The 26,568-nt window shown below is 37.7% G+C and overlaps 1 protein-coding gene across 1 annotated transcript in view; it reads left to right on the top strand.

The window, feature by feature from the left end:
* LOC115220968 (coatomer subunit alpha-like) overlaps window positions 1–26,568 on the top strand; it is a 116,313-nt gene that overhangs the window by 55,322 nt on the left and 34,423 nt on the right. The window contains 11 exon segments of the mRNA XM_029791178.2: window positions 5,023–5,243; window positions 7,717–7,830; window positions 10,010–10,083; window positions 12,540–12,620; window positions 13,810–13,886; window positions 14,903–15,012; window positions 16,128–16,343; window positions 18,354–18,489; window positions 19,231–19,313; window positions 22,006–22,156; window positions 22,290–22,356. Coding sequence (XP_029647038.2) covers window positions 5,023–5,243; window positions 7,717–7,830; window positions 10,010–10,083; window positions 12,540–12,620; window positions 13,810–13,886; window positions 14,903–15,012; window positions 16,128–16,343; window positions 18,354–18,489; window positions 19,231–19,313; window positions 22,006–22,156; window positions 22,290–22,356 — 1,330 coding nt within the window.

Below are 26,568 nucleotides of genomic sequence, written 5' to 3'. Positions count from 1 at the left end.
TGAAGGGGGTCTTTACCCTTTACCCTTTTACTCCTTTTCCAAAATGCATACCTTCGTACAACACCTACAAATTTCCTATCTGGGGATCAATGAAAGCTCTGTCTTAAATCAGATGAAATGAAATCTGTTTTCTATGCTATATTATCATTCTCTATTTTCTCACTTTACAGCTTTGATCTTCTCTTTCATTTCTTCAGAGACAGAGTGAAGCAGAGATAAGTATTTCAGACTACACAAGGACTTGAGCTCAATGGTGCCATATTTCTTATAAGACAGCTGCAGGAGAATCACTTGCTTTTAGAAAAACAATCCCTTAGGCATAACATTTATCAATCTTGGAAATGTGATTTTAATTTTTCATAAGCTAGCATCTGGTAAGCAATGAAATTTGTCTCAGCTCTATGAGAATAGGATAAAAGTAGATCAAGACCAGCTGTCCCAGCCAATAAAGAATTTAATGTTTCTGTTGACATGTCTCTGCACATTCTGAGTTCAAATCCTGTCGTAGTTGCCTTGACCCTTACATCCTTCTGGGGTCAGCAAAATAAGTACTTGGTGCTTATTTTATGGGTCCCAGAAGTACTGGAGATGAATTAAATGACTGTTTGCTACTCTCAAATTTGTGACCCTGAATCAATAATAGAAATGCTTATTAAGTCCCTTTTCAGATCCATCTCCTACATGCACATTTAGGATGAACTTTTTAAGGGTATTCTTGGTGTTAGGAAGGGTATCCAGCTGTAGAAACCATGACAAAGCTGACATTGGAGCCTGATGCAGTTTGGCAGATCCTGTTAAACTGTCTGATCCATGCCAGAATGGATGATGATGATGATGGTGGTAGTGGTGGTGGTGACGGTGACGATGGTGATGATGATGATGTCAATGATGATGATGATGACGATGATAATGATGATGATGGTGGTGGTTGTGGTGATAGTGATGACGATGATGTCAATGATGATGATGATGATGGTGGTGGTGGTGGTGACAACGATGATTATGATGATGAAACAGAAGAAGTTTTAATAAGGAAATAAACTGTTTCACATTGAAGGGAAGCATCATGAACTCCAAAAGATTTGAAACATGGAAAACCTGGAACATCTTTTAACTGAGAGGAGACATGATTAAGAAGATATTGGTGAATAGTAGAGATTTTCATACTAGGTAATTTGCAGTAGGACCTTGGCTTAGAAAGTTACAAGGAGGGCATGCATCTTCACATCTGATTAACTTGAATGAATATATTTTTGTTGCAAATGAATGGCGTATATATTCACTAATGTATAAGGAACACATATTTGAATGATGGAGCATACGTGTACTAAGAAGAGAAAATGGTTAGCAATGGTATCAGCCACATTGTGCAGGAAAGAAGACTGCACTTGTATGGATGGACATGTAATGTATATGAAGAATCATAGGTAATTGAAAAGGTGCTCAACTATGTATAAAAAAATAATAATGAAATTATTGTATACAGTGCTCAGGTGCACCACAACTTGTCAAAAAGTGTGTATAAAGTATATGCAGTAATGTACAAATGTCTGGAAAGTGAACAGTGTATGAGTCAGATACATGCTTGTGTGTGTATGGAGGGGAGAAAATCAGGTGTAGTGTTGGTGAATCTCAGGAAGCATGGAAGTTTTGAAGGATGCAGTGCTCTGACAACTAACAACTGATGCCGACAGTTTGTTCTATGCTTCAGCAACTCTTAGCATGAAAAAATGTTTCCGATAAAGGTGAAAAGAGCCTACAGAAAAAGATGGCTGAAGAAGTGGTGAAATGAGGACTGAAGATGTTGAGCCTTATAAAGATAATGATGAAGGACTGTGACAAGTGGAGAGATGCTGTGTTGAGACGGATCCATTCAACTTCAGCCAGCATAGAAAAAGTGGAAATACAAAATATGATGATAAGGGTTATTGATAATATTGTTATATTTTGGGATGGTCATTTTTTTTCTCCTTGCTAAATAAACACATGCACTATACATTCATTCTTCACTTGTTTATTATTGTTCCTATCTTATTTTATGTCCATTGTCTGGAAATTTTTTGTAACATATCAGTGACCTCTTCAGTCCCATCAGAGAAAGACAGAATGGACTAAACAGAACAGGAAAAGACACATGGGATGGAAGAGTCGATGAAGAGGTCACAGATGTGTGACAAAAGACTTCTAGACAATGGACATAAGATAAAATAGGAACAATAATAATTTAGTGAAGAACATGTATATAGTGTTTATTTGGTAAGGAAAAAAATGACCATCCCAAAATATAACTATATAATAATAATGAAATTATTGTATATAGTGCTCAGGTGCACCACAACTTGTCAAAAAGTGCATATAAAGCATATGCAGTAATGTACAAATGTCTGGGAAGTGAACAGTGTATGAGTCAGATACATGCTTGTGTGTGTATGGAGGGGAGAAAATCAGGTGTAGTGTTGGCGAATCTCAGGAAGCATGGAAGTTTTGAAGGATGCAACTCTTCGCGTGAAAAAATGTTTCCGAAAGTCATCTGTTTCAACACACGATTTCACATCAAGAATCTTGCAAAATGAATTCACAAATGATTATTGATAATGTTATTCTTTTTATCGTTGCATGCAAGTGACTGAAATGGGGTTTCTCCAACGGGTCTTTGGAATAATGTTACTTAACAGCATGAGTAGCTTGGAAATCAAGGAGTCACTCTAGGTTGAGCTGCTACTGCTCTGCATTGAGAGATCACAGCTCTAGTACTATGGATATATGGTTAGAAAGCTGTTGGAAAAGATGATAAGATGGAGACCAAAGGTAAACCAAAAAAGATGGTATCTGTAGTCTCAGTTGCTCACTCTTGGAAATCCAGCAAGAATGTTTAATGATGGACCCTATAGAGGAAGTGTTTAGGACTCTACCCTCACAACACTCCAAGGGATAATGGGTGATAAAAAAGGATCAATGTAATCCTCAAATGGGGGTGGATTTGCAGAATGATTAGTGTGTAGGAAAAAGAGACTTGCGATATGTTTTCTAGCTCTTTTCATTCTGAATTCAAATCAGCTTTGCTTTTCATCCTTTAGAGGTTGATATAATAAGGACAGTCAAATTCTGGGGTTATGTAATCAACTAGTTCCACCCCACTGCAAAAAAATTGCTGGCATTGTGCCTATATTAGAAAACAGTATTATAGATGTACATTTCTCATTTACTGTTAACTAAAGGGAGGTAATTGGAATTTAGTTTGCATCAATTTTTTTTTCACTGAAGTAGTAAAGCATATTTTTTTTATAAGAAAAGGTTCCCTCAATGGAATTTAAATATGTAGATTACAGATATTTATTTCATTAAAATTGAAATGTTAAAAGTCAACCACAGCAGAATTTGAACATCATCATACTCATTGTTTTAACTTTTACTTTTCCATACTTGTGAGGTTGAGATAGAATTCGTCGAGGAAAATTTTTCTGCGACCAGATGCCCCTCCTGTTGCTAACTCTCACCTATTTCCAAGCAAAGATTGAATTACAATTCTTTCAAGTTCTTGAGTCGTTTTAAAGAATTCTGACGTTTAAAAATGAGAAAGTAAATATATTCATGTACTGAGCTTTATTTCTTCTGTTTGTCGAACGAACTCTCTGTCGGAGTGAAACAGTAGATTGTCTTTGATTAAATCTTTGCTCCATCTGTTGACCTTATGCTTAAAAAAAGTATTGGAAGTTACGTTTATAAGTTCAAAACGGGTTGAGGTTTGACTTGGCTTTTCACTCTTCCTGCGTCGTCATCATCCAGGAGGGATTAAGATAATAATACATCAAGGTCGATTGAATCGATTTTTCCTTGTGTTATTAAATCAAAATAAAATCAATGTTAGAGGGACTCAACTAAATACTACAGCTTTATTATTTTCAAATAAATGACTGGATAAGAGAAAACAAATTATATTGTTAATAAAATAATAACGATAGTAAATCTCTGAACGAGGTATAAACAATAACTGCACGACAATGTGAGGTATATTTGCCATCTCAATATGGCTTGTAACCCCAGGGGAACATCTCCTCCAGCTGGCTGGGGCTACAAGCTACAGCAGTGCTTTTCAAACTTTTTGCTGGAGCGGAACCCCAAGGAAACATTCCACTGGCTCGGGGAACCCTGTGCAATAATTTAAGTCCTATGCATACATATCTGCACAGGAAAATTAAAAATTACTGCCGATTTTATTAAAATAATAATAAAACATTGTGTACAGTGCTCAGGTGCACTACAACTCATCTAAAGTGTATATTCCGCCGAGGTCGACTTTGCCTTTCATCCTCTCGGGGTCGATAAATTAAGTACCAGTTACGCACTGGGGTCGATGTGATCGACTTAATCCGTTTGTCTGTCCTTGTTTGTCCCCTTGTGGGTAATAAAGAAATATATAGTACATAGAGTAATGTACAAGCGTCAGGAAAAGAACAGTTTTGTAACTTCTTGCGGAACCCCTGGACTGTACTGGCAGAACCCTGGTTGAAAACCACTGAGCTACAGTAACACCCACCCTTAGTGGTTAGCCACAAAGTAATAACGATCTCATGAGAAGTCTAATTTATTTGATAGGAGACCATGAAAAATTACTAGAGTTATGAAATTACATTTCTGGTTCTAAACTGACAATGCATGAAAAAGTAAAACGAATATAATTTCGCCTGGTGTTTGTTATACATAGCAAAAAAAAAACGGCTCCAGAAAGATGTAATTGTTTACGTTCCCTTTTGTTACTAAACCACCTCTGGCTCTGTGGTAAAATATCTTGTTTTCATATGTTTTGAATTAAAATTTTCCACTAAACCTTAGTCACAGTTTATGCTCCTAACATTAGCTGAATGATAACTAAATTGTTTTACTAAATTCTTTCTTATATTTAAAACGATTGAAAGAAACACAGAGCATCTCAAAATGAATACAGTAATGAAAGGGTTGACGTTTTCTTGCAGCCATCAGCTGAGACTAAGTGACAAGACTTCTTTGATTGTGTCAAAACAGGTGTCGTCGACAGGGACTGGTTAATATGGACCAATCAGCAAGCGACATATATTTCGCTGCTGAACAGGAAGTTCTGCCATGTTCAATCCACGTTGACATTTTTTACAATTTATCCCGAAGTCGAGAGCTTTACGAAGAAGAACCAGTCAACAAACCATTCGCCGATTGCAGTCCCTCGACTATGTTGACGAAATTCGAGACTAAATCCGCTCGGGTGAAAGGTAAGTGAATGTAATTTCCCACGATTGCGGTTATCGCGGTGGTTTAATTGCTTATTATTCTTCATACATTGAAAAACATTCGACTCAATGCTCCGCCTAACGCGAGCCGCTTCATGCAGAAATATCAGCCAAATTCTCCCCCAAAATTAAACCTATCATGTTCAAAAAACCCCTTTTTTTAAAATATCATTGTCACTGTCGAAAGGTCTTTAATCATAAACCTGCTTTAGCAAAGCTGACAGAGGTAGGAATTATTACTTACACGACAACATCGATTACGTGTCCACCAGGGATATTCAGATCGTTAAAATAGTAATAATAATAACAATTAAAAATTAAAAGAAAAAGCCTCTCTGGTTGTAATAAACTAATATTCACAGGATATATTTGAGAAATATTGTCGTATCTCAACTTTATATCCTCTGCTAAAAAACAAAAATTCCAACTTTTATATTGCAATAGGTGACCTCCCACTTCCTGTATAAAATATCAACACGTATTCATTCAGCCTGGAAGATCTTTGCTTGCATAAACACTTTTACGAATATACATACATTTATATATATATATATATATATATATATATATATATATATATATATATACATGCATGCATGCATCAAGTACCCATTTTTCTGGAAGTTATGAGGCAACAAAGTTGGGATGGGATATACATCTGTAGTTAGGCATATATATATATATTCTTAATAATTAGGGTTCAGCAAAGATTTGCTTTACCACATATACCGAAGTTTAGAAATAGCAGCCAAAACCTTAGCTATTTCTTCTACTTGGTTTTGGCTGCTATTTCTAAACTTCGGTATGTGGTAAAGCAAATCTTTGCTGAACCTTAATTATTAAGTATTACTTAAGTTTACCGTGAAATGGTCCTTTTTTCATGCCGAATTCTACTTGGTGAAATTATTGATTACTTCTTAATTAATTTTACCCTTTGTTATTATTATATATATGTATATTCTGCTGTTAAGGACTTTGTAGTCTTAACATCAAGTTTATACTAGATATTACCAATGAACAATAAATATATTCAGAATGTGGAAGCAACGGTGCACCTTTCCTTTCCAATAGGTAGCACTAGAGTTGCTAGAAATAGCAGTCGTATCGCTCACAAATTTCCTCTACTGCTTTTAAAGTGGACATATTAGATATACTGTCTGAAATAATAATAATAACAACAATAATAGGCGGTGCTCAATGACAAGAACGACTTCGATCGTAGGTTTGCTCGATTACAGCTGACCTTAAGGCTAGACAAAATGAACTGATTCAAGAGAGGATGCGCTTCATCTACGGGAACATGCACGCCAGAATATATTCACATCTTGAAATTAATAAAGGTTTTGTAATTGAGATAGCAGTAGTTATGTTTTCGTTGTCGAGCTAAAGTGTCATATGCGATGTCAGTAGACTTAATGACTGCAATGATATTGGATCCCACAACCCCGAAATAAGGTATTTTAATTATTGCACCTTTTCGGTTCCTAAACTAGCTTCAACTTTATTCATATTACCTGTAGTTGAATACCTTATGTTACCTTACATTTTCTTGCTACGACTCAATTTTTGTATTTCTTGTTTACCTCCCTTTACTACAAATGACTCGAGCCAGTCAAGGCCAGACCTTTATTTATCTAACCTTTTTGTACATCTTGTTTGACCTCCTGCTCTCCATTCTGCCTGTGCTGTTGTAACCGATGTAACTTGGATGGAGCCATCAAGGGAAAAGTTAAGAACCTAATGCTATTGACAACAATCAATTTCTTTCTCTCTAGTAATGTAATTATCAAATGCTAATTACAACTAATTTAAGCTGAAATTAATTGAAGACCTTTCTGTATTTGTTAGCTTAAAAGATTCACGGACTTATTAAGCCACTCTGGTTTCAGCAGTGCATATTCATGAAAAACGTTTTTAGTACATTAAAGCTTATGTGAGGCTTGACTTCTCATATAGGGCCCAGGGTGAATTTTCTGTGTTTTTTTTTTATTTGGAGAGTAAAAAAACGTCGTATATGCCATCAAATACAAGTAATAGGATTTTGAATTCTAAAATGAGCCTCCATTTGTAGGAAAGAAAGAACCTAGAAGCTTGAGATTTGAGTGTGGAGTAGAAAATCATGATGGTATATATCAATCATGGGCAATCTGTGGCCCATAGGATTTTCTGAATAGCACGCCTAACGAAAAAAATAATCTTGAAGTTTTATAGTACTGTAGCCTGCCTGCTGACGAGCTGTGTCTCATGTGGCTTGGTTCTTGAAAAAGGTTGCCATATCCAGAGTAAATGTTACGGTAACTTCAATTAATTAACTACAAGCATCATCAAACAAGATAGATTAGCAGCTTTTCAGATTCTCACATGACAGTAATACAGTAGGAGAAGCAGTGGTCTAGACATACATGTACGCTAGGTCCATTATAATAAAATAGTGTATATGACTTTATCTTTCCAGGTTTATCCTTTCACCCGAAAAGGCCATGGGTTCTGGCAAGTCTTCACAATGGTGTGATCCAACTATGGGATTACCGCATGTGTACCTTAATTGACAAGTTTGATGAACATGATGGTGAGTGTAATTGTTTTAAATAATACTCTGACTTAATTCACACAGGCACACACATTTTTCTATATAGTCTGTCCCCACTGTGCCATCACACATCCTGTCCTCCTCATTCTCTGTGCCTACCTCTTCCCCTTCTGTAAACCCTCTAACAGTATATCAGCTCTCTTTTCCAACCCCCTGTTTATTGTATCATAATCGCTGCTTTACCGTCTTGTACCAGATATCTCCTACTCCTCTCACCACTTTTGGCACCCCTGCCACTGTGTACCTTGAACCTCATCACCAGTTTCCAAGTCCACCATGTCACTGTCACTTCTAAAATGTAAGTGGTCATGTAGCTCCTCCTCAGCAGAAACCGATTTGTTCTGGCTCATTTTTTCTCATACCTTATCCCTTTCTACTCCCTATTCTCGTAACATTCGGTTTTCCCTCCACACTTTAGATCTGTAGGCTTGCATGCTGCATGGCAACCTTGCGAGAGCTGGTGGCATGAAAAAAAAAAGACACCTAGTACACACTGTAAAATGGATGGTATTAGGAAGAGCATCCAGCCATAGAAACCATGCCAGACAGACACTGGAGCACAATGTAGTTCTTGGGCCCATTGGATCATGTGAATCCATCCAACCCATACCAGCATGGATCATGGACATTAGATAATATATAATCAATTCAAATAACGAGTAAAATTAAGACAACAAGAGGACATGCACAAGAAATGTATTAGCTTGATGCTCAGTGAAAAGAGAGTTTGACATTTCAAGCATAACTCTTCGTCAGAAAGGAGAAAGGGAAAAGTCCAAAGAAGGAAAAGAAATCGGCAACAGCATGTGTATCCTCTCTCATTGCCCAGTTACTATAGCCCTTTATTCATCCATCTATCTTTCTCCACTGTTCATAAACCGTACACATCATCCAACTACTCTTTTTGTTCTACTCTTCCTGAGCCATTCTCATATCTCTCACCTTACCCTTCTACATACTATTTCCCATTATCTGCATCCCTACCCTTGTTCCTCACTCACTGCATTAACCTCTACCTCCACATATTTACTTGTCTTTACACTTTTATGAAAGCATCCACTCTCTCATCTTCTCCCTTAATCTGCTGTCCATGTCTTCTCTTATGCTCACCTTCTTCTTCTTTGAGAGTTTGCACTGGCACTCCATTACTATCTTCCTTTTATCTCCCCCGTAGCATGATATCTGTGCTTGCCCTTCTGTCACAATTTAGCCTTTCAATACCTGGCATAAAACCACATACTACACACTGCAAAGTGATTGTCATTAGGAAAGTCATCTAACTGTAGAAACCATGCCAAAGATAAGATTGGAGCTTAACACAGCCCTGCAGCTCACTTGTTCCCTGTCACACCATCCTACTTGTGGAAAGTGGATGGTCAATGATAATAATAAGTTATATAGATAGATACCTGTCCAACAGTCTATCCATATTTTATATATATCACCGTGACCGACCAGGCTATCAGATGTTGCTACACATAGCTGATCACAATGCGTTTCACGAGCAGGCCAACAGAAGAAAGTGAGAGAAAGTTGTGGCAAAAGAGTACAGCAGGGACCGCCACCACCCCCTGTCGGAGCCTCGTGGAGCTTTAGGTGTTTTCGCTCAATAAACACTCAACGCCCGGTCTGAGAATCAAAACCGCGATCCTACGATTGCGAGTTCGCTTCCCTAACCACTGGGCCATTGCGCCTCCGTTTTATTTATATATATATATATATATATATATATAATATATATATATATGCGTGTGTGTGTATAAATATATTTGCTGGATGTTGGATGGAGTATTTTTCTGATTCATGCTGAGTTGTGCATAAAATATATAACTTAATCAATGATGATATATCAAAAGCACAAATATGCAAATTATGCTATTCACTATGGTGACAGCCTAATTTATGACTGCTTTATATTCTTTGACAATTTTGTTATTGATTGAGGAAGGAAACTGGATACATCTTTGGTGAGTGGCCAACCAACTGGGAAATGATTTATGGTTATTGCTTCTATGCTTTCTGTACTTAAAAGCATAGAAAGAATGTATTTATACTCTTTTTTTTCTCTTGCAAGTCAGGCTTTGTGATATTGAAATTTATTTCAATCCTTTTGATTCATGTTGTGCAGAAAATATATATTTCTTTTTCTGTTTTTCAGGTCCTGTCAGAGGAATCTGTTTCCATTTTCAGCAACCATTATTTGTATCTGGTGGAGATGATTATAAAATCAAGGTAATGTCAGTTCTCACCTTGTTTCTTATTGTCTTTTATTTGTTCCCTTATAACCGTTCACTCTACCCAGTATTCCTGTGAGGATCACAGGGTAGATATCTCGGGTACCTCCACCATAGGGTCCTGTCAGAAGCAACTCACAGCTGGGTTCCTAAGCATGACCAACTGAGACCAGGGATATTGTTCGACTGTCTTGTTCTTGGGTTGGCCCTAGGTCTCCTACCAGCTGGCTTGGCAGCAAGAATCCACCTTGCAACTCTTTCCTGCAACATATTACATACTCTTTTACTTGTTTCAGTCAGTTGACTGCGGCCATGCTGGAGCACCGCCTTTAGTCAAGCAACTCGACCCTGGGACGTATTCTTTGTAAGCCCAGTACTTATTCTATCGGTCTCTTTTTGCCGAACCGCTAAGTGATGGGGACGTAAACACACCAGCATCAGTTGTCAAGCAATGCTAGGGGGACAAACACATACACACATACACATATATATATATATATATACATCTATACGACAGGCTTCTTTCAGTTTCCGTCTACCAAATCCACTCACAAGGCATTGGTCGGCCTGGGGCTATAGCAGAAGACACTTGCCCAAGATGCCACGCAATGGGACTGAACCCAGAACCATGTGGTTGGTTAGCAAGCTACTTACCACACAGCCACTCCTGCACCTACATGTTCATAGAACCAGAGATGTGACCTCTCAATACAGAGAACTAATGGTTTTGGTCTGGTGAGATCCTCTAGTCTCCAAGCTATGCATGTGGTCAAATAGTGTTACTCTAGAGATCATTGAAAGAAACCCCATTTTGGCTGCTTTTATCTACAATATTAATCTTTTGGCCGTTACCCCTTTTGGTAAGGTAATTATGACATTAGAGCTGATTATTTAGTGATTTGATGGACATTCATTTTATGTTTTTAACATCCACTTTTCTAACCTTGAATGGGTCAGACAGTTTATTGAGGCAGATTTTCCGAGATTGGATGTCCTTCCAGTTGCCAACTCTCCTGTTTCTAAGCAAGCTAATATTTCCCCATGGACAGAAGTCTGGTGCACGCTTCGGCCTGGTTGGCTCTTGTACCATCCCTCCCATGCTAGCATGGAACATGGACATTAAATGATGATGATAGACAGACATGTTTTCACAGAATATTGCAAATGAATGACACTTTTATATAATTATCATTCTATGTGAAGACAAGGTGACACAAACACACACACACACACACACACACACACACACACACATGAATATATATATATATATTACGCACTTCTTTCAGTTTCTCTCTACTAAATTCACTCATAAGGTTTTGGTCGTCCTGGGATTATAGTAAAAGATACTTACCCAAGGTACCATACAGTGGGACTGAACCCAAAGCTATGTGGTTGGAAAGCAAACTTCTCAGCCATACTACCACACTGCTCTGCTATTGAAGACTGAACTTTAGGATGTATTTGTGGCACAGGAGTAGGAGTGGCTGTGTGGTAAGTAGCTTGCTAACGAACCACATGGTTCTGGGTTCAGTCCCATTGCGTGGCACCTTGGGCAAGTGTTTTCTACTATAGGCTCCCAACATCTCTTGATAACCGATGCTGGTGTGTTTACATCCCTATAACTTAGCAGTTCGGCAGAAGAGACCAATAGAATAAGTACTAGGCTTACAAAGAATAAGTCCTGGGGTTGATTTGGTCGACTAAAGGCAGCGTTCCAGCATGGCCACAGTCAAATGACGGAAACAAGTAAAAGAGTAAAAGGAGAGTACATCTGTTGTAACAATAGAGTTTGTTTCTCATCCAAGTCTTGATTGTAATTGAGGCCCATAATTAATTGCTTCAGCTAAAATATAAAGATGCTGATCATCTCAGCTGACTGTTCTGAAGGGTCTTCAAGACGTGCTGCAAGTGTCAAATAGCTGCTCTAGCAATTCATTGAAGTATTCAGATATTCAAAAGTCCTTACTTTTACTTTTGTATGTGTTGGATGTACAAATCATCATCGTCGTTTAACGTCCGTTCTCCATGCTAGCATGGGTTGGACGGTTCGACCGGGGTTCTGGGAAGCCAGAAGGCTGCACCAGGCTCCAGTCTAATTTGGCAATGTTTCTACAGCTGGATGCCCTTCCTAACGCCAACCACTCCGTGAGTGTAGTGGGTGCTTTTTACGTGCCACCTGCACAGGTGCCAGGCGGGGCTGGCAACGGCCACGGTCAGATTGGTGTATTTTATGTGCCACCGGCACGGAAGCCAGTCGAGGTGGTGCTGGCATCGGCCACGAGTCGGATAGTGCTTTTTACGTACCACCAGACCAGGGATCCTGGCTGGTTCAATTCGATTTCGATTTCGCTTGCCCCAACATGTCTTCACAAGCAAACAATGTGAATATGAATTAAATGAAGCAGTAATTGTTCTTTTTCTTAAACTTTTATCCTTATTTTTGCATTTCAGGTGTGGAACTATAAACAGCGCCGTTGTCTTTTCACTTTGCTGGGACATCTTGATTACATCAGAACGACCAACTTCCATCATGTAAGTTAAGTTTGTAAATCTTCATTGGCAATGTCCTTCAGTTGTGTAAGAGCAACATTAAAAGCTGACTACGAAGAGTTGTGATATGTCATGTGGCATGTCACTGCAATCCATACGTATAAGAAAAAAAATCTGTATCATTATTCCATCTCATGACATATAATTGAGTGTTAGGCTTTGACAACCTTTACTTTGAAATGAAATTGAAAATGTAAGTGCAATCTTTAACATATTGAAGATCCATAAATTTATATTTCAAAATAGAAATAAAAACATCTTTCAAACAGGAATTTCCAAGGTGTCTGCTAATAAATATTAAAATGGTGATATGTTGAGCTGGCAGAATCATTATCATGCTGGGCAAAATGCCTAGTGGCATTTCATCTGTCTTTACAGTTATGGTTAAAACCACCAAGGTCAAGTTTATCTTTCATGCTTTTGGGGTGAATGAAATCAACTAGCCCCTACCTCTAAAAAATTTAAGCCCTTGTGCTTATAGTAGAAAGGATATGGGACAGTCAGTTCAAAGCTGAATTGGAAACTGTCTGGTCTAGTGTGTATTTCTTTGAATATAGTACAACTTAAATATACAATTTAATATTGATGAATTTTAAGTATTGTTTTATCTATGGGAGAATTAATATTCAGTGATGCTCTACTGTTTTGGCACTCTACTGTCCTACAGTGAGTTTTGTATATTGCTCCCTTGGCACGTAAAAAGCACCCACTACACTCACGGAGTGGTTGGCGTTAGGAAGGGCATCCAGCTGTAGAAACTCTGCCAGACCAGATTGGAGTCTCGTGCAGCCATCTGGTTCGCCAGACCTCAGTCAAATTGTCCAAACGATGCTATCATGGAAAGTGGACGTTAAACGATGATGATGATAATAATACATTAAATTAGGGTTAGGAGTTCAAACTTACAGGAGATAGTGTGTTAGAGTAAGATGTAGAAATTACATTGACTGCTTTACTCAACTTTCTTAATAATAGGATTCACTTTCATTTTGTCATTTAGTTGTTAGATGTTAAAATATTACTCCAGTTATTAGCAAATTTGTTTTAAAAAAAATATCCTTAATTTTGGCATGGCCAGAAAATATAACTTATACAAAAATATAAGTAATTTTACCAAAATTTTATGATGATGTGTTATTGTGTTATTTAAACCTGGTCATCTTTGTTCTAGGAATATCCTTGGATTGTCAGTGCTTCAGATGATCAAACGATTCGAATCTGGAATTGGCAATCAAGAAATTGCATTTGGTAAATAACATTTTTTCTTCTTTTGGATATTTGAAATAGATTCAAATGATATGCACACATACACATATTTATATATATATATATATATATATATATATATATATATATATATTAATGATAATATTAAGTTATACTCTAGACAATTTTTACCATCCAGCAGCAAATACATGGAATTACCTATCAGAAGAATTCATAGAGTGACTAACAACTAATTCTAGTCATTGACATTAAATACTGACTGTTGAGGTTAGCCGTTAACTGGAACTTAACTAGAGCTAATATAGCATTCACCTGGATAATATATCCCTCTAAACTCACTTATATATAAAGTAGTGGAGGGAACCTGTGGAAGAAGTAGACCCAGGAAGACATGAGATGAGGTGGTGAAGCACACCCTTCAAATGTTGGGACTCACAGAGGCAATAACAAGCAACCGAGGCCTTTAGAGATATGCCATGCTTGAGAAGACCTGGCACACCAAATGAGATCATAGTTGTGGCTGATGCCAGTGTCACATAACTGGCCCATTTAAAAGCACTCTTCAGTGGTTGGCCGTTATGCCATGCTTGTGAAAACTTTTTGAACTGAATGAAATTGTCATCATGGTCGATGCCTGTGCCAGTGGCATGTAGAAATCACCCATTACACTCTTGGAGTGGTTGGCATTAGGAAGGGCATCCAGCTGTAGAAACCGTACCAAATCAGATTGGAGTCTGGTGCAGCCTCCCACCCTGCCAGTTCTCGGTCAAACTGTCTAACCCATTCAAGTGTGGAAAGCATATATTAAACAATAATGATGATGATGATGATATACATATATATATATATAGGTTTGGTGATGCAATGTATCCCCGGGTACCTGTGCAATTAGGTTTCATCATCAATTTAACTAATATGTTTGTTACTTTAGACCATACATGTATAGAAGACAGGCTAATATTAATTGTTAAACAATTTAAACCCCTCAAGTTGATCAATAAAACTAATTGCTTTCATTTCCTGTATAAAATTTTCAGTGTCCTGACAGGTCATAGCCATTATGTAATGTGTGCTCAGTTCCATATGAGTGAAGATATGGTTGTGTCAGCATCTCTGGACCAAACTGTTAGAGTCTGGGATATTTCAGGTATGTATTACTAGATTTTTTTTTTGTACCTTTTGACAGAAAAGAAGCACATTTATGTCTGTTTTAAATATAAAATTTTCGATTTGTCATCTTCGTTGAATGTCTACTTTTTCATACTTGCAATCATCAGATGGGATAGAGGTAGCTGCCCTATGGCCAGATGTCTTTTCAGTCACCATAGAGAACAACAACACTGCTTGTATGACAGTGATGATCTCTTGCAGCCATCACATGTCAAGACAAGGATACATATGTGCACACACTCTCAGATATACAACAGGCTTTTTTCAGTTTCTGTCTACCAAATCCACTCACAAGGCTTTGGTTGACCTGGGATTATTTACCTAGCAGTGGGATTGAACCCAAGACCACATGGTTGGGAAGCAAGCTTTTCACCCACACTGCTACACCTAATATTTTTTTAGAATATGTTGCAATAATTATAGAATGTATGTTGTTGAAAGGCAAATAATGATTTCAGGTTTTGGTACAAGGCCAGAATTTTCGTGGGAGGGAGTTAGTCTGTTAGATCAGCTCCAGTGTTCATCCAGTACTTATTTTCTTGACCCTGAAAGGATGAAAGGCAAAGTTGACCTTGGTGGAATCTGAACTCAGAATGTGAAGACACATGAAACGCTGCTAAGCATTTTGCCTGGTGTGCTAACGATTCTATTAGCTTGCCACCTTGTTTAAGGAATATAATGGCACTGTGTGATCTTAGTCAAAGTTCATCATTAACCCTTTCATTACTGTATTTATTTTGTGATGCTCTGTATTTCTTTCAATTACTTTAAATATAGCAAATTTAGTAAAATAACTTAGTTATCATTCAGCTAGTGTTAGGAACATAAATTGTGACTAAGGTTTGGTAGGAGATTTTAATTCAAAACCTATGAAAACAAGACATTTGTACTCAGAGCCAGAGGTGGTTTCAGCTAATTTAGCTCACTGAAAATTGTCTTACTTGAATGGTTAGTATTAGGTGGTAAAATTCTTTTATTAATTACATGCACCTGCCAATACAAGTTAACCTCATTCAGCTCATGCAGATTTATAAATACATGTATTTAATGATCATTAACCTTGTCTGACTCTAATGTTTTTTATGATTTCAGGTTTAAGAAAGAAGAGTGTAGCTCCTGGACCTGGAGGCCTGGAAGACAGATTGAGAAATCCTGCTCAAACAGATCTGTTTGGCACCACTGACGCTATTGTTAAACATGTTCTTGAAGGCCATGATCGTGGCGTTAACTGGGCTGCGTTTCATCCTACCATGCCGCTGATCATTTCCGGTGCCGATGACCGACAAGTGAAACTTTGGCGAATGAATGGTGAGGCAACTTGTTTTTTTTTTTTTTTTTGATATATAATAATATTAATAATAATGAAATTATTGTCTACAGTGCTCAGGTGCACCACAACTTGTCAGAAAGTGCGTATAAAGCATATGCAGTAATGTACAAATGTCTGGAAAGCGAACAATGTATGAGTCAGATACATGCTTGTGTGTGTATGGAGGGGAGAAAATCAGGTGTAGTGTTGGCGAATCTCAGAAAGCATGGAAGTTTTGAAGGATGCAGTGCTCCGACAACTAACAACCGATGCCAGCAGTTTGTTCCATGCTTCAGCAATTCTCAGCGTGAAAAAATGTTTCCGAAAGTCATGGGAGCAGTGCTGTTTTCTGACTTTGTAAACATGTCCACGGGTGTTAGACGGGTGGAGTTTGAAAAGGTGCTCAGAGTTATTGTTGGTAAGATGGTTAATAATTTTATGGGTGTCTGCCAAGTCACTTTTATAGACTACCCTAGGCTGTGATACTTTGTTTATTTCCTTTACATAAAATCCCTGTTTTTTTTAGTTAAAGTTTATGAAGAGTGGACTTGCTTTGGGATACTTGAAAGTATTTGTATAGCCTCGCTAGCTGTATAGAGAAAGCAAGCAGAGGAGAATGAGTGTCACTCTCTTTGAAGCCTGTTATTGCAATGGGTTGAGACACCTGTTCTGCAACTCCCGTCTCCATCCCTGTTACAGTTTAGGAGTGTTGTCCTGCAAGTTACCTGGTAACTTCACTGTGATTGGTGTTAGGAAGGGCATCTAGCTGTAAAAACCATGTCGAAACAGAGTTTAGTGCAGTCTTCTGACTTGTCAAACCATTCAATCCACTAAACCATCCTGTCAAACCATCCAGTCCATGCCAGCATAGAAAATAGACATTTAAGGATCATCATGGTTTATGTAGGATTCTGTGGCTCTGAAGTTTACTTTGTAATGATATGGACCCCAGTTCAGTCCAAATTCAGAATGCCTTGAGCAAATGCCTTCTACCATAACTTTGGGTCAGCCTAAGCCTTGTAAGTGAAATTGGGTGGACAGAAACTGTGCAGAAGGTTATCAGATGCACTGTACCTGTTCTTGCATGATAAGCTTAATCTGTCACAGAGTTTAATAGCACCACCACTTGACCCTTTGTTACATTGAGCAAAGTTCAGTCTGTTGAAAGCATTCAGAGTAGTTTTCATATCTGAGCTTAGATATGGAAACAGATGTACGCCTGGGACTTTTCTTCCATTCTACCTCCGCAAGTATCAGAGTGGTCCTACAAGAAAGGTCATTAGTGTTGCTCTCTTCCTTTTCTAAATAAACCCCTAAAAATAAGAATATCTTCTATCTCTTACTGTGGCCATGCTGGATGCCATCTTGAAGGTTTAGTTAAAGAAATCAATCCTAGTATTTAAGTCTTTTATTATATCAGTCACATTTCCACACTGCTAAGTTGTGCAGATGTAAACAAAACCCACTTTGATTGTCAAATAGTGGAGAGGACACACACACACGTATATATAATGGGGCTTCCTCATAGTTGCCATTTACTAGATTCACTCACAAGGCATTGGTTAGCCCAGAACTGTGTGGTAAGAAGCAGTGAGCTGGCAGGAACATTAGCACGCCAGACTAAATGCGTAACCATATTTCGTCTGTCGTTACTTTCCGAGTTCAGATACCACTGAAGTCGACTTTGCCTTTCATCCTTTCGGGGTCAATAAATTAAGTCCCAGTTACGCACTGGGGTCGATGTAATCGACTTAATCCCTTTGTCTGTCCTTGTTTGTCCCCTCTGTGTTTAGCCCCTTGTGGGTAGTAAAGAAATATATAGTAGAAGACACTTGTCCAAGGTGTTGCACAGCGAGATTGAAACCACACAGCCGTGTCTGTGCATATAGAGGAACATAAGTGCAACTGATGGGGTCAAAGATAAATTCTGTATTTGAGTTTCTTCAATTTTTCATTTTGTTACTTGTCAAGTATTGTCTTGGAACTAAATGCTTCTCTTAATCTTCCAGAATCCAAGGCTTGGGAAGTAGATACATGTCGTGGTCACTACAACAATGTCTCTTGTTGCTTATTTCACCCTCGCCAAGAACTTATCCTAAGTAATTCTGAAGACAAGACTATCAGAGTCTGGGACATGAGTAAACGGTAATTCAAATTAAATTAAATTAATTCGTTTTAATTAACTTTGTTTGGATATGTTTTATTTTTGTCTTTTTTCTTTAATGAAATTAATAATAAAATTGAATTCTGTTTGTACATACAAAAGTAAATAATAATTTAGGTAATTATGGAAATTTAATTGTAGGCGACTCCTGTTTTACTTCATTATTAAAATATGTGAATAAGAATTTACTTCCACATGATACTTATTAACTATGAATCAGCGAGGGAGCCTCTATGTATTCACTTAACCTGATAGAAATAGCAACCATTTCACATCCTATTATCTTAAGAAAAGGACACTGGATAATGTGGTATTCTCATTGGGGCAATGTTTTTGATCATAGTTCTGCTGACTCAGAGCCAGCCTGGGGTTAAATAACATCAGCCTATTACTCATCTAACCAATAACATTATTAGAAACCTGTTATACTATTCTTATTCCACATTATTTAATCAATGAATAGCAACTTGGCTGTTGTGTCAGACTGCTTTTATGATTATTGATGTAACAGGTGTAAGATTGGAAACTGAACAGAGAGAATCGTAATTGTTTTGAATTTCATGGCAGTATCATTATAATTGACAGATAACTGTAGAATAATGTTCTTTGTCGAAAGATATTCTTGTAAAAATGTATCAGATTCTTTAAGTTTGTGTAACATGTAAACCCTATTTCATGCTAATTAGTAACATAACTTTTTTTTTTTTATATATATTTTTCAGAACCAGTGTTCAGACATTCCGAAGGGAACATGATAGATTCTGGGTCATTGCTGCACATCCTACCCTCAATCTGTTTGCAGCTGGTAAGAGACTTAATTGCATTTAGTTGATTTTTGTGTTAGCTCCATATTTATGATGACGATGGTGGTGGTGCTGTTGGGTGTTATAATGTTAAAAATCTATATATATATAAACGGCAAAATGTCTGTGTGTGTGTCCTTGATACAAATCCACAATTTTTCAGTTAGAGGGCTCGCACTTTCTATGGTCATTCAAAACCGTCCAAGGGTAGTCGTGCACATCTTTACATTTCCCCAGTCACCCCGCAAAGCCATTTAAAAATCAATAGAAGTGACTTTTTTGTGAATTTTCTATCCAAAATCCAATCAAAATGCCCAAAACTTGATACGCCAATTGAATGCCAGCTAGCTGTATGTGATTGGTCAGAGATTTGGATAGTACTCGCGTGTATGCGCGCACACACCAGCTGTATATGCATGCACTAGCACTATGACCCGGCGTTGCAGGGTCATAGTGCTAGTACAGTCATAAAGCTCATAAATAAGTTTGATGTTTTAACTTGCTTTAAAGTGTATTTTCTTGAAAAATAGTGTGGAGGAAAGAGAAATAATTGAGACAAATTTTTGAACCGTTAGCTTGTAAGTTTTATTATCATGAATTTATGCAAATTTCATTGAACAAGGAATTGTATACTATCTTGTTCTGGACAAGGGTGCATACTATCTTATTGTGGAAATGTCTTGATCAACTGTTGGGATTGGCATAACCAGAAACATAAAAATGAAATAAGGATATAATGTAGAATCCCCCTTTTTGCTCTGTGACCATGGAACATACCAAACCATGAGTCATGGTTTTCTCATTATTGGATTGTTTGGGTTTTTGGAGAATACAGAAGAATGCACAAGACTGCATAAAAAAAATTGAGAAAATTCTATATAAATATTATGAAATACTTAACTCTTTTGTTACCATATTTCTGTTGAGATGCTTTGTGTTTCTTTCAGTTAATTTTAAATATAACAAAGAATTTAGTAAAATAACTTAGTTATCATTCAGCTAGTGTTAGGAATACAAATTGTGACTAAGATTTGTTGAAAGATTTTAAATCAGAACTGTTAAAAACAAGGCATTTGTACTACAGTGCCAGAGGCGGTTTCAGGTGGGTTGGTATCAAAAGGGTTAATATGATCTCTGTAGCAATATTTTGCCACTGTAACTTTGTGTTAAGCCAACCCCTATTCTTTTAGTAATTTTTATATTATTACTGTATTATCACAGTTGTGAGGCAGTGGAGGTGAAATGTCTAAATCAGTTACATTGATTTCTGTGGTTACTTCATCGCTTTACATATGCTTCCCATTGTGGCTGGGGTTGAATGGTTTTTGAGGGTCCAAGTCAGTTCTCATTCAAAGTTACTGCCCTCCTCGGCAGGTTTGAGGGCCATGTCTCACATGTATTTTCTATTTTTGACATGGTTTCTGTAGTTGTAACCACTTCCTGACACCAGCCACTTTACCATGTCTAATCATATCTTTGCATGCACTCTTTATCAGAGAATCCTCCAACAACAAAGGACACAAGTCATTTGCTTTGTGGTTATGATTCCCAACCGCAAGGTTTTGTGTCCAGTGCTACTGCATGGCACCTTATAATAATAATAATGAAATTATTGTATACAGTGCTCAGGTGCATCACAACTTGTCAGAAAGTGCGTATAAAGCATATGCAGTAATGTACAAATGTCTGGAAAGTGAACAGTGTATGAGTCAGATACATGCTTGCGTGTGTATAGAGGGGAGAAAATCAGGTGTAGTGTTGGCAAATCTCAGGAAGCATGGAAGTTTTGAAGGATGCAGTGCTCCGACAACTAACAACTGATGCCGGCAGATTCTTCCATACTTTAGCAACTCTTAGTGTGTAAAAATGTTTCTGAAAGTCATGGGAGCTGTGCTGTTTTCTGACTCTGTAAATATGTCCACGGGTGTTAGACAGGTGGAGTTTGAAAAGGTGCTCAGAGTTATTGTTGGTAAGATGGTTAATAATTTTATGGGTGTCTGCCAAGTCAGCTGCCAGGCGTCGGAGCTTCAATATATCCATGCCCAGGGAAGTAAGGCATTCAGAATATGGCAAATGCCTGATGGAGGGTATTCTTTTGATTGCACATTGCTGAACAGTTTCAAGACGATTAATATCCTGGGCAAGATAGGGGTTCTAGACCGGTGATACAAATTCCAGGTGAGGTTGCACCATAGCTATATAAAATGTCAGATAGATAGCCGGAGAGCAGCTCACAAAGGACTTGGGCAAGTGGATTTGGCAGAGGGAAACTGAAAGAAGCTTGTCGTATATAAATGTGTGTGAGTGTGTGTCTCCTTATCTTGACATTGCATGTTAGCTGTAAATGAGTGTCACTGTCATACAAGCAGTGTCATTCATTTCCAATATTCTGTGTGAACATGTCTAGCTATGTGGAAATATTACAATGCTTGGAAATAAGTGAGGGTTGGCAATAGGAAGGGCACCCAGATGTATAGAAATCTGCCTCAATAAACTCTGTTCAACCCATGCAAGCATGGAAAAGTGGACGTTGAGTTGGTATTTATATTTTTACATGACATGTTGGAATATTTGTGCACCTGTAAGGCTTGAATGGGTTAGTCACCATTTCATTATATTTCCTTATTTGCATTAATAGGATGACACGATTAATTGGAATTATTCTGATTTGTGGTTGCCTCCTTTTCTTTTCAGGCCATGATAGTGGGATGATAATTTTCAAGTTGGAGCGAGAGCGTCCTGCATATGCTGTTCACAACAATCTCCTGTACTACGTGAAAGATCGTTACTTGAGAAAGCTTGACTTCACTACATCTAAGGACACAGCTGTCATGCAATTGAGAGGGTAAGCACAAATTAGTTTCTCTCTGAGCTTCTGATATATAACTTTGTTAGCTTTTAGTAGCTAACCAAGCTATTATTTTAATTGCTTCTCCTGGTTTTTATTTTCACTTTCTTTTTCTTTTTTCATATTTCAGAGGTTCTCGGAGTGTTGTCTTTAGTATGTCATACAACCCAGCTGAAAATGCAGTCCTCATCTGTACGGTAAGTGTAAAGCATAAAGCCTGCCACTGTTTGTTGTAGATAAACAACTAAGGATCATTTGTTGGAAAATACATGTTAATCATTTCATAAGTACAGCTTACAAAATAGGGTGGGGAAATTGCTTGTCCAGTATCCACTTGAAAAAGTGTAAAGATTACTTGCATAATCTAGCTCTCAAATCATGTCTGTTGTTTTTTTCTCTGTTCTATTATATGGATTTATAAAAATATGAAAAATTGCAGTCCTAAAATATACAAGTGTTAACTAATTTGAAACGGGTGTAAAGCAAGACCAATAGTTACAAAGAATTTGTTCCTGTAAATGCAGTTTTCTCTTATTATATTGAAATTATGACCTGCTTAAGAAAGATATCTAAGTGATGTTACAGTAAATCTGGCTGCTCATCTATTGATATTTTAAAACTTAGTTTTACTTTAAATTAGCAAATAAACTTGATGCAGCCAAACAGAAAATAATAACCTGAAGCAATCAAGATACAGTAATCCCTTATCATATTGTGGTTCACCTATTTCGTACTCAGTACATCACAGATTTTTCTGGCTAATATATGTAAATTTATATCGCGAACTCCTCAGTATACCCGGGTTTCTACAGCTGATAGGTATTTTTAATTATTTCTGTGGGAGGTTTTGGAACATAATACCCATGATAGTCAAGGGATTACTGTATGTTTTAAATTTAATAATTGTTGGCTTTGTAAAAGATTTCTACAGTTATTTTGTTGGAGATTTTTGTAAGGGTTTTTTTATGATTTAAGCTTGGTTTTCAGACATCTTTGTCGTATGGTCATCAGTTAGGTTATTGTTGATCTTACTATAATCGTGAAATTTGTATATTAGTACAAGGAGTAATTAACTGGTAGTTCTTAACCGTGTTAGTAACCTTGTTGTTTGTTATCAACTTTGTCTTTGCTAAAGTCTGTCTGTTCTGTTTCTCTATTCAAGGTTTATTTGTATAAACAGTAGCAATAAAAATAAAACAAATAAGTATTTTCCTCCTGGGTTTAACTACCTACTCACTTTTTACTTTCAGTATGTTTTAAGGGAATGCACAAGTCTTATTTTTTTGGATCATATTTTGTTATTCTTTTCACAAATTATATCTCAAGAACAAAGTTTTCTAATTTCTGTTGACTTTCGTCTCATTTTTCTGTAGATTATTTTTCTTATCACTGAATATTTGTTGAAGTAGTTTTCACCTTCCTTAAAGTTATCATGAGGTTATCACTGGTTACAAATATTAATACAGAAAATCCAAACATTTAGTGTTTAATTCTATCATTTTCATCTACATGCATGTACATGTTTAAAAATTGACCCACCAGATTTCCTTACGAAAGAAGGTAAGAATTGTTTTCTCATGGTAGTAGCAATCACGAAAGAGGCAATATGGAAGTCAAGAATGAAAGGATTGGTGACAGGCAGCTTCATCTCTGGCCTCGCTTTGGTGAGATTTTTCACCTTTTACCCGAAACAGAAAGTCAGGCTGGAGAGAAGATGCCTGTCAGCGAGAATGTACAAAGATAGATGGGCACGCGCAGCGCGAATGCTGTTTGTGAAAGACACTGCGTAAATATGTCATAAGGCTTACCAAAAGGTGTCAGTAGTGGAACAGGGCTTGTGGGGTCGGAGCTAAAACCTGTTCTCCTGTCTCATTTCAGGTTTGTCAATTTGTTTTGTAATTTGTGTTACCATCCAATTTTCCATTCGCAACTCATTTTGTGTGCCTAACCCCAAATCAGGCTGTATTGTCCCCTCTATGTTGGCCCCGTGTGGGCAATAAAGAAACAGATAATATCAGCAATGAAAGTGAAAACTAATGGAAACATAATTTCTTTGGACCAGTCAGCAAATTAGCAGATCAACTGCCATACACTTATGTTTTTATGTACTTCCTGGTCTGCCCTGGCACTTGCCACCATCTATATCTTTCTCCTCCTTTACTCAACCACCTCATATTCTGTTCCTTGTGAGTATGCCCAGCATTTTGCCACCATTCTGCTGTCGCCCACTCTTTCTCCTTCTGCTCTTCTCTCAGGTTGGGCAACAATATATTTTCTTTGCTGTAGCACACCTGTTTCTGTCTTCATTCCTGATCTTTGTCTCTCTGGCCGAGTAACCTTGTACTTCCGTTACAGCAAAACACCTGTATCTGTCTCACTATAACCTTTTCACCATCACCTCTTCCAATGCCTCCTCCTGTCTCAAAATCCCACAAGTTTTTTTTTGTCTTGCAAGTACTTGGTGACCCTATCAGTGCAGGTGCTACTTAAAAACACCCAATCTACACTGTAAAGTGGTTGGTATTCATACGGGCAGCCAGCTGTAAAAACCTTGCCAAAACTGACCTTGCCTGTGCTTGTGCCACGTAAAAAGCACTACTCACCTTGCCTGTGCTTGTGCTGTATAAAAAGCTCTAAGTCCACTCTGCTGAGTGGTTGGTGTTAGGAAGGGCATCCAACTGTAAAAATCCTGCCAAAACAGTCACAGAAGTCTGGTATAGGCTTCAGCCTGGCCAACTCTTGTGGTATTGTCCCACCCATGCTAGCATGGAAGACGGGCATTAAACAATGATGATGATGTATGTGTGTGTGTTGGACCACTGAACTCAACACATATTTTTTTCATTCTCTCTCTTTTTATTTTCCCTTATTCCTTTCTGTCGAAGAGCATAAGCTTGTTCATTTTTCACGAGCATTTTTACAGTGCTCCGACAACTAACAACTGATGCCGGCAGTCTGTTCCATGCTTCAGCAACTCTTAGCATGAAAAAATGTTTCCGAAAGTCATGGGAGCTGTGCTGTTTTCTGACTTTGTAAACATGTCCACAGGTGTTAGACGGGTGGAGTTTGAAAAGGTGCTCAGAGTTATTGTTTGTAAGAGGGTTAATAATTTTATGGGTGTCTGCCAAGTCAGCTGCCAGACGTCGGAATTTCAATGTTTCCATGCCCAGGGAAGTAAGGTGTTCAGAATATGGCAAGTGCCATCATCATCATCGTTTAGCATCCGCTTTCCATGCTGGCATGGATTGGATGGTTCAACTGGTGTCTGGGAAGCCAGAAGGCTGCACCAGGCCCAGTCTGATCTGGCAATGTTTCTACGGTTGGATGCTCTTCCTAATGCCAACCACTCCCTGAGTGTAGTGGGTGCTTTTTACATGCCACCAGCACAGGTGCCAGACGAGGCTGGCAAATGGCCACGACCGGATGGTGCTTTTTATGTGCCACCGGCATGGGGGCCAGACGAGGCTGGCAACAGCCACAATTGGATGGTGCTTTTTACGTGCCACCGGCATGGAGGCCAGTCGGGGCGGTGCTGGCAACAGCCATCAAAAATGAAGGTCAATCTAGAAATTGTTTTAAGAACAGTACTGAATTGAGCAAATATTATCAATTCCATGGTAAAAGATGATTATATAAAAAAAAATTGAGTATTTTTTTTTTTTTTCTAAAAACTTTTGAGGTGTTTTACTTTAATGCAGACAGATTGAGATTTACAAACTCAGCTTACCATTTTCTTGATTTACCTTCTCTCAAAATTTTCTTTGCTAACCGTTTATAAATGTTTGTCGTATTGATGCATCTGTTCTATTGTAGGTTGTAATTCCTGAATCTGGAAACTGGGAATTACAGGTAATTCAAGGTTTAGTTGTGTATCGGACTACAAAAACAGTTATTTTGCTTTGAAGTGGGAGGATAGTTAGCACAATATATATTTTGTAAAAAAATATATATCTTTTTTATTGAACCTGCTGTGTTCACTATTATTAATCAAACTGCATGTTATGCTATGTTTTTTTTTTCTGTGTTATCTTTTTCTCTCTGGTTTCAATTATTGGTTTCAGTTCTTTGTCTTTAAGTCACAATTATTCTACAAAAATCTCTCTAATCTTCTCAAAATCTATCTAATGATCAGATAGACGTTTATGTAGTTTGCTAAATCACTGGAATGTTTTGCATTGAATTTATTTGATTCTAGAGATGTTAGTAATATATATCTCAGGTTATCATCATCAAATGTCCATTTTTCATGCTGGCATGGGTCGGACGGTTTGACCGGAACCAATGCGCCAGAGGACTGCACTATGCTCCAATATCTACTTCAACATGGTTTTTGTGGCTTGGAGTACCTTTTATGGGACAGTGGTACTAGTGAGGTCTCCAAGTTACTTGTAAGACTAAACCCCTCAACT

This window comes from Octopus sinensis, linkage group LG17 (assembly GCF_006345805.1).
Source record: "Octopus sinensis linkage group LG17, ASM634580v1, whole genome shotgun sequence".
NCBI classification, from domain to species: Eukaryota; Metazoa; Mollusca; class Cephalopoda; order Octopoda; family Octopodidae; genus Octopus; species Octopus sinensis.
Note: the sequence above shows the minus strand (reverse complement) of the source record. Positions and strands in the feature narration are given on the sequence as shown.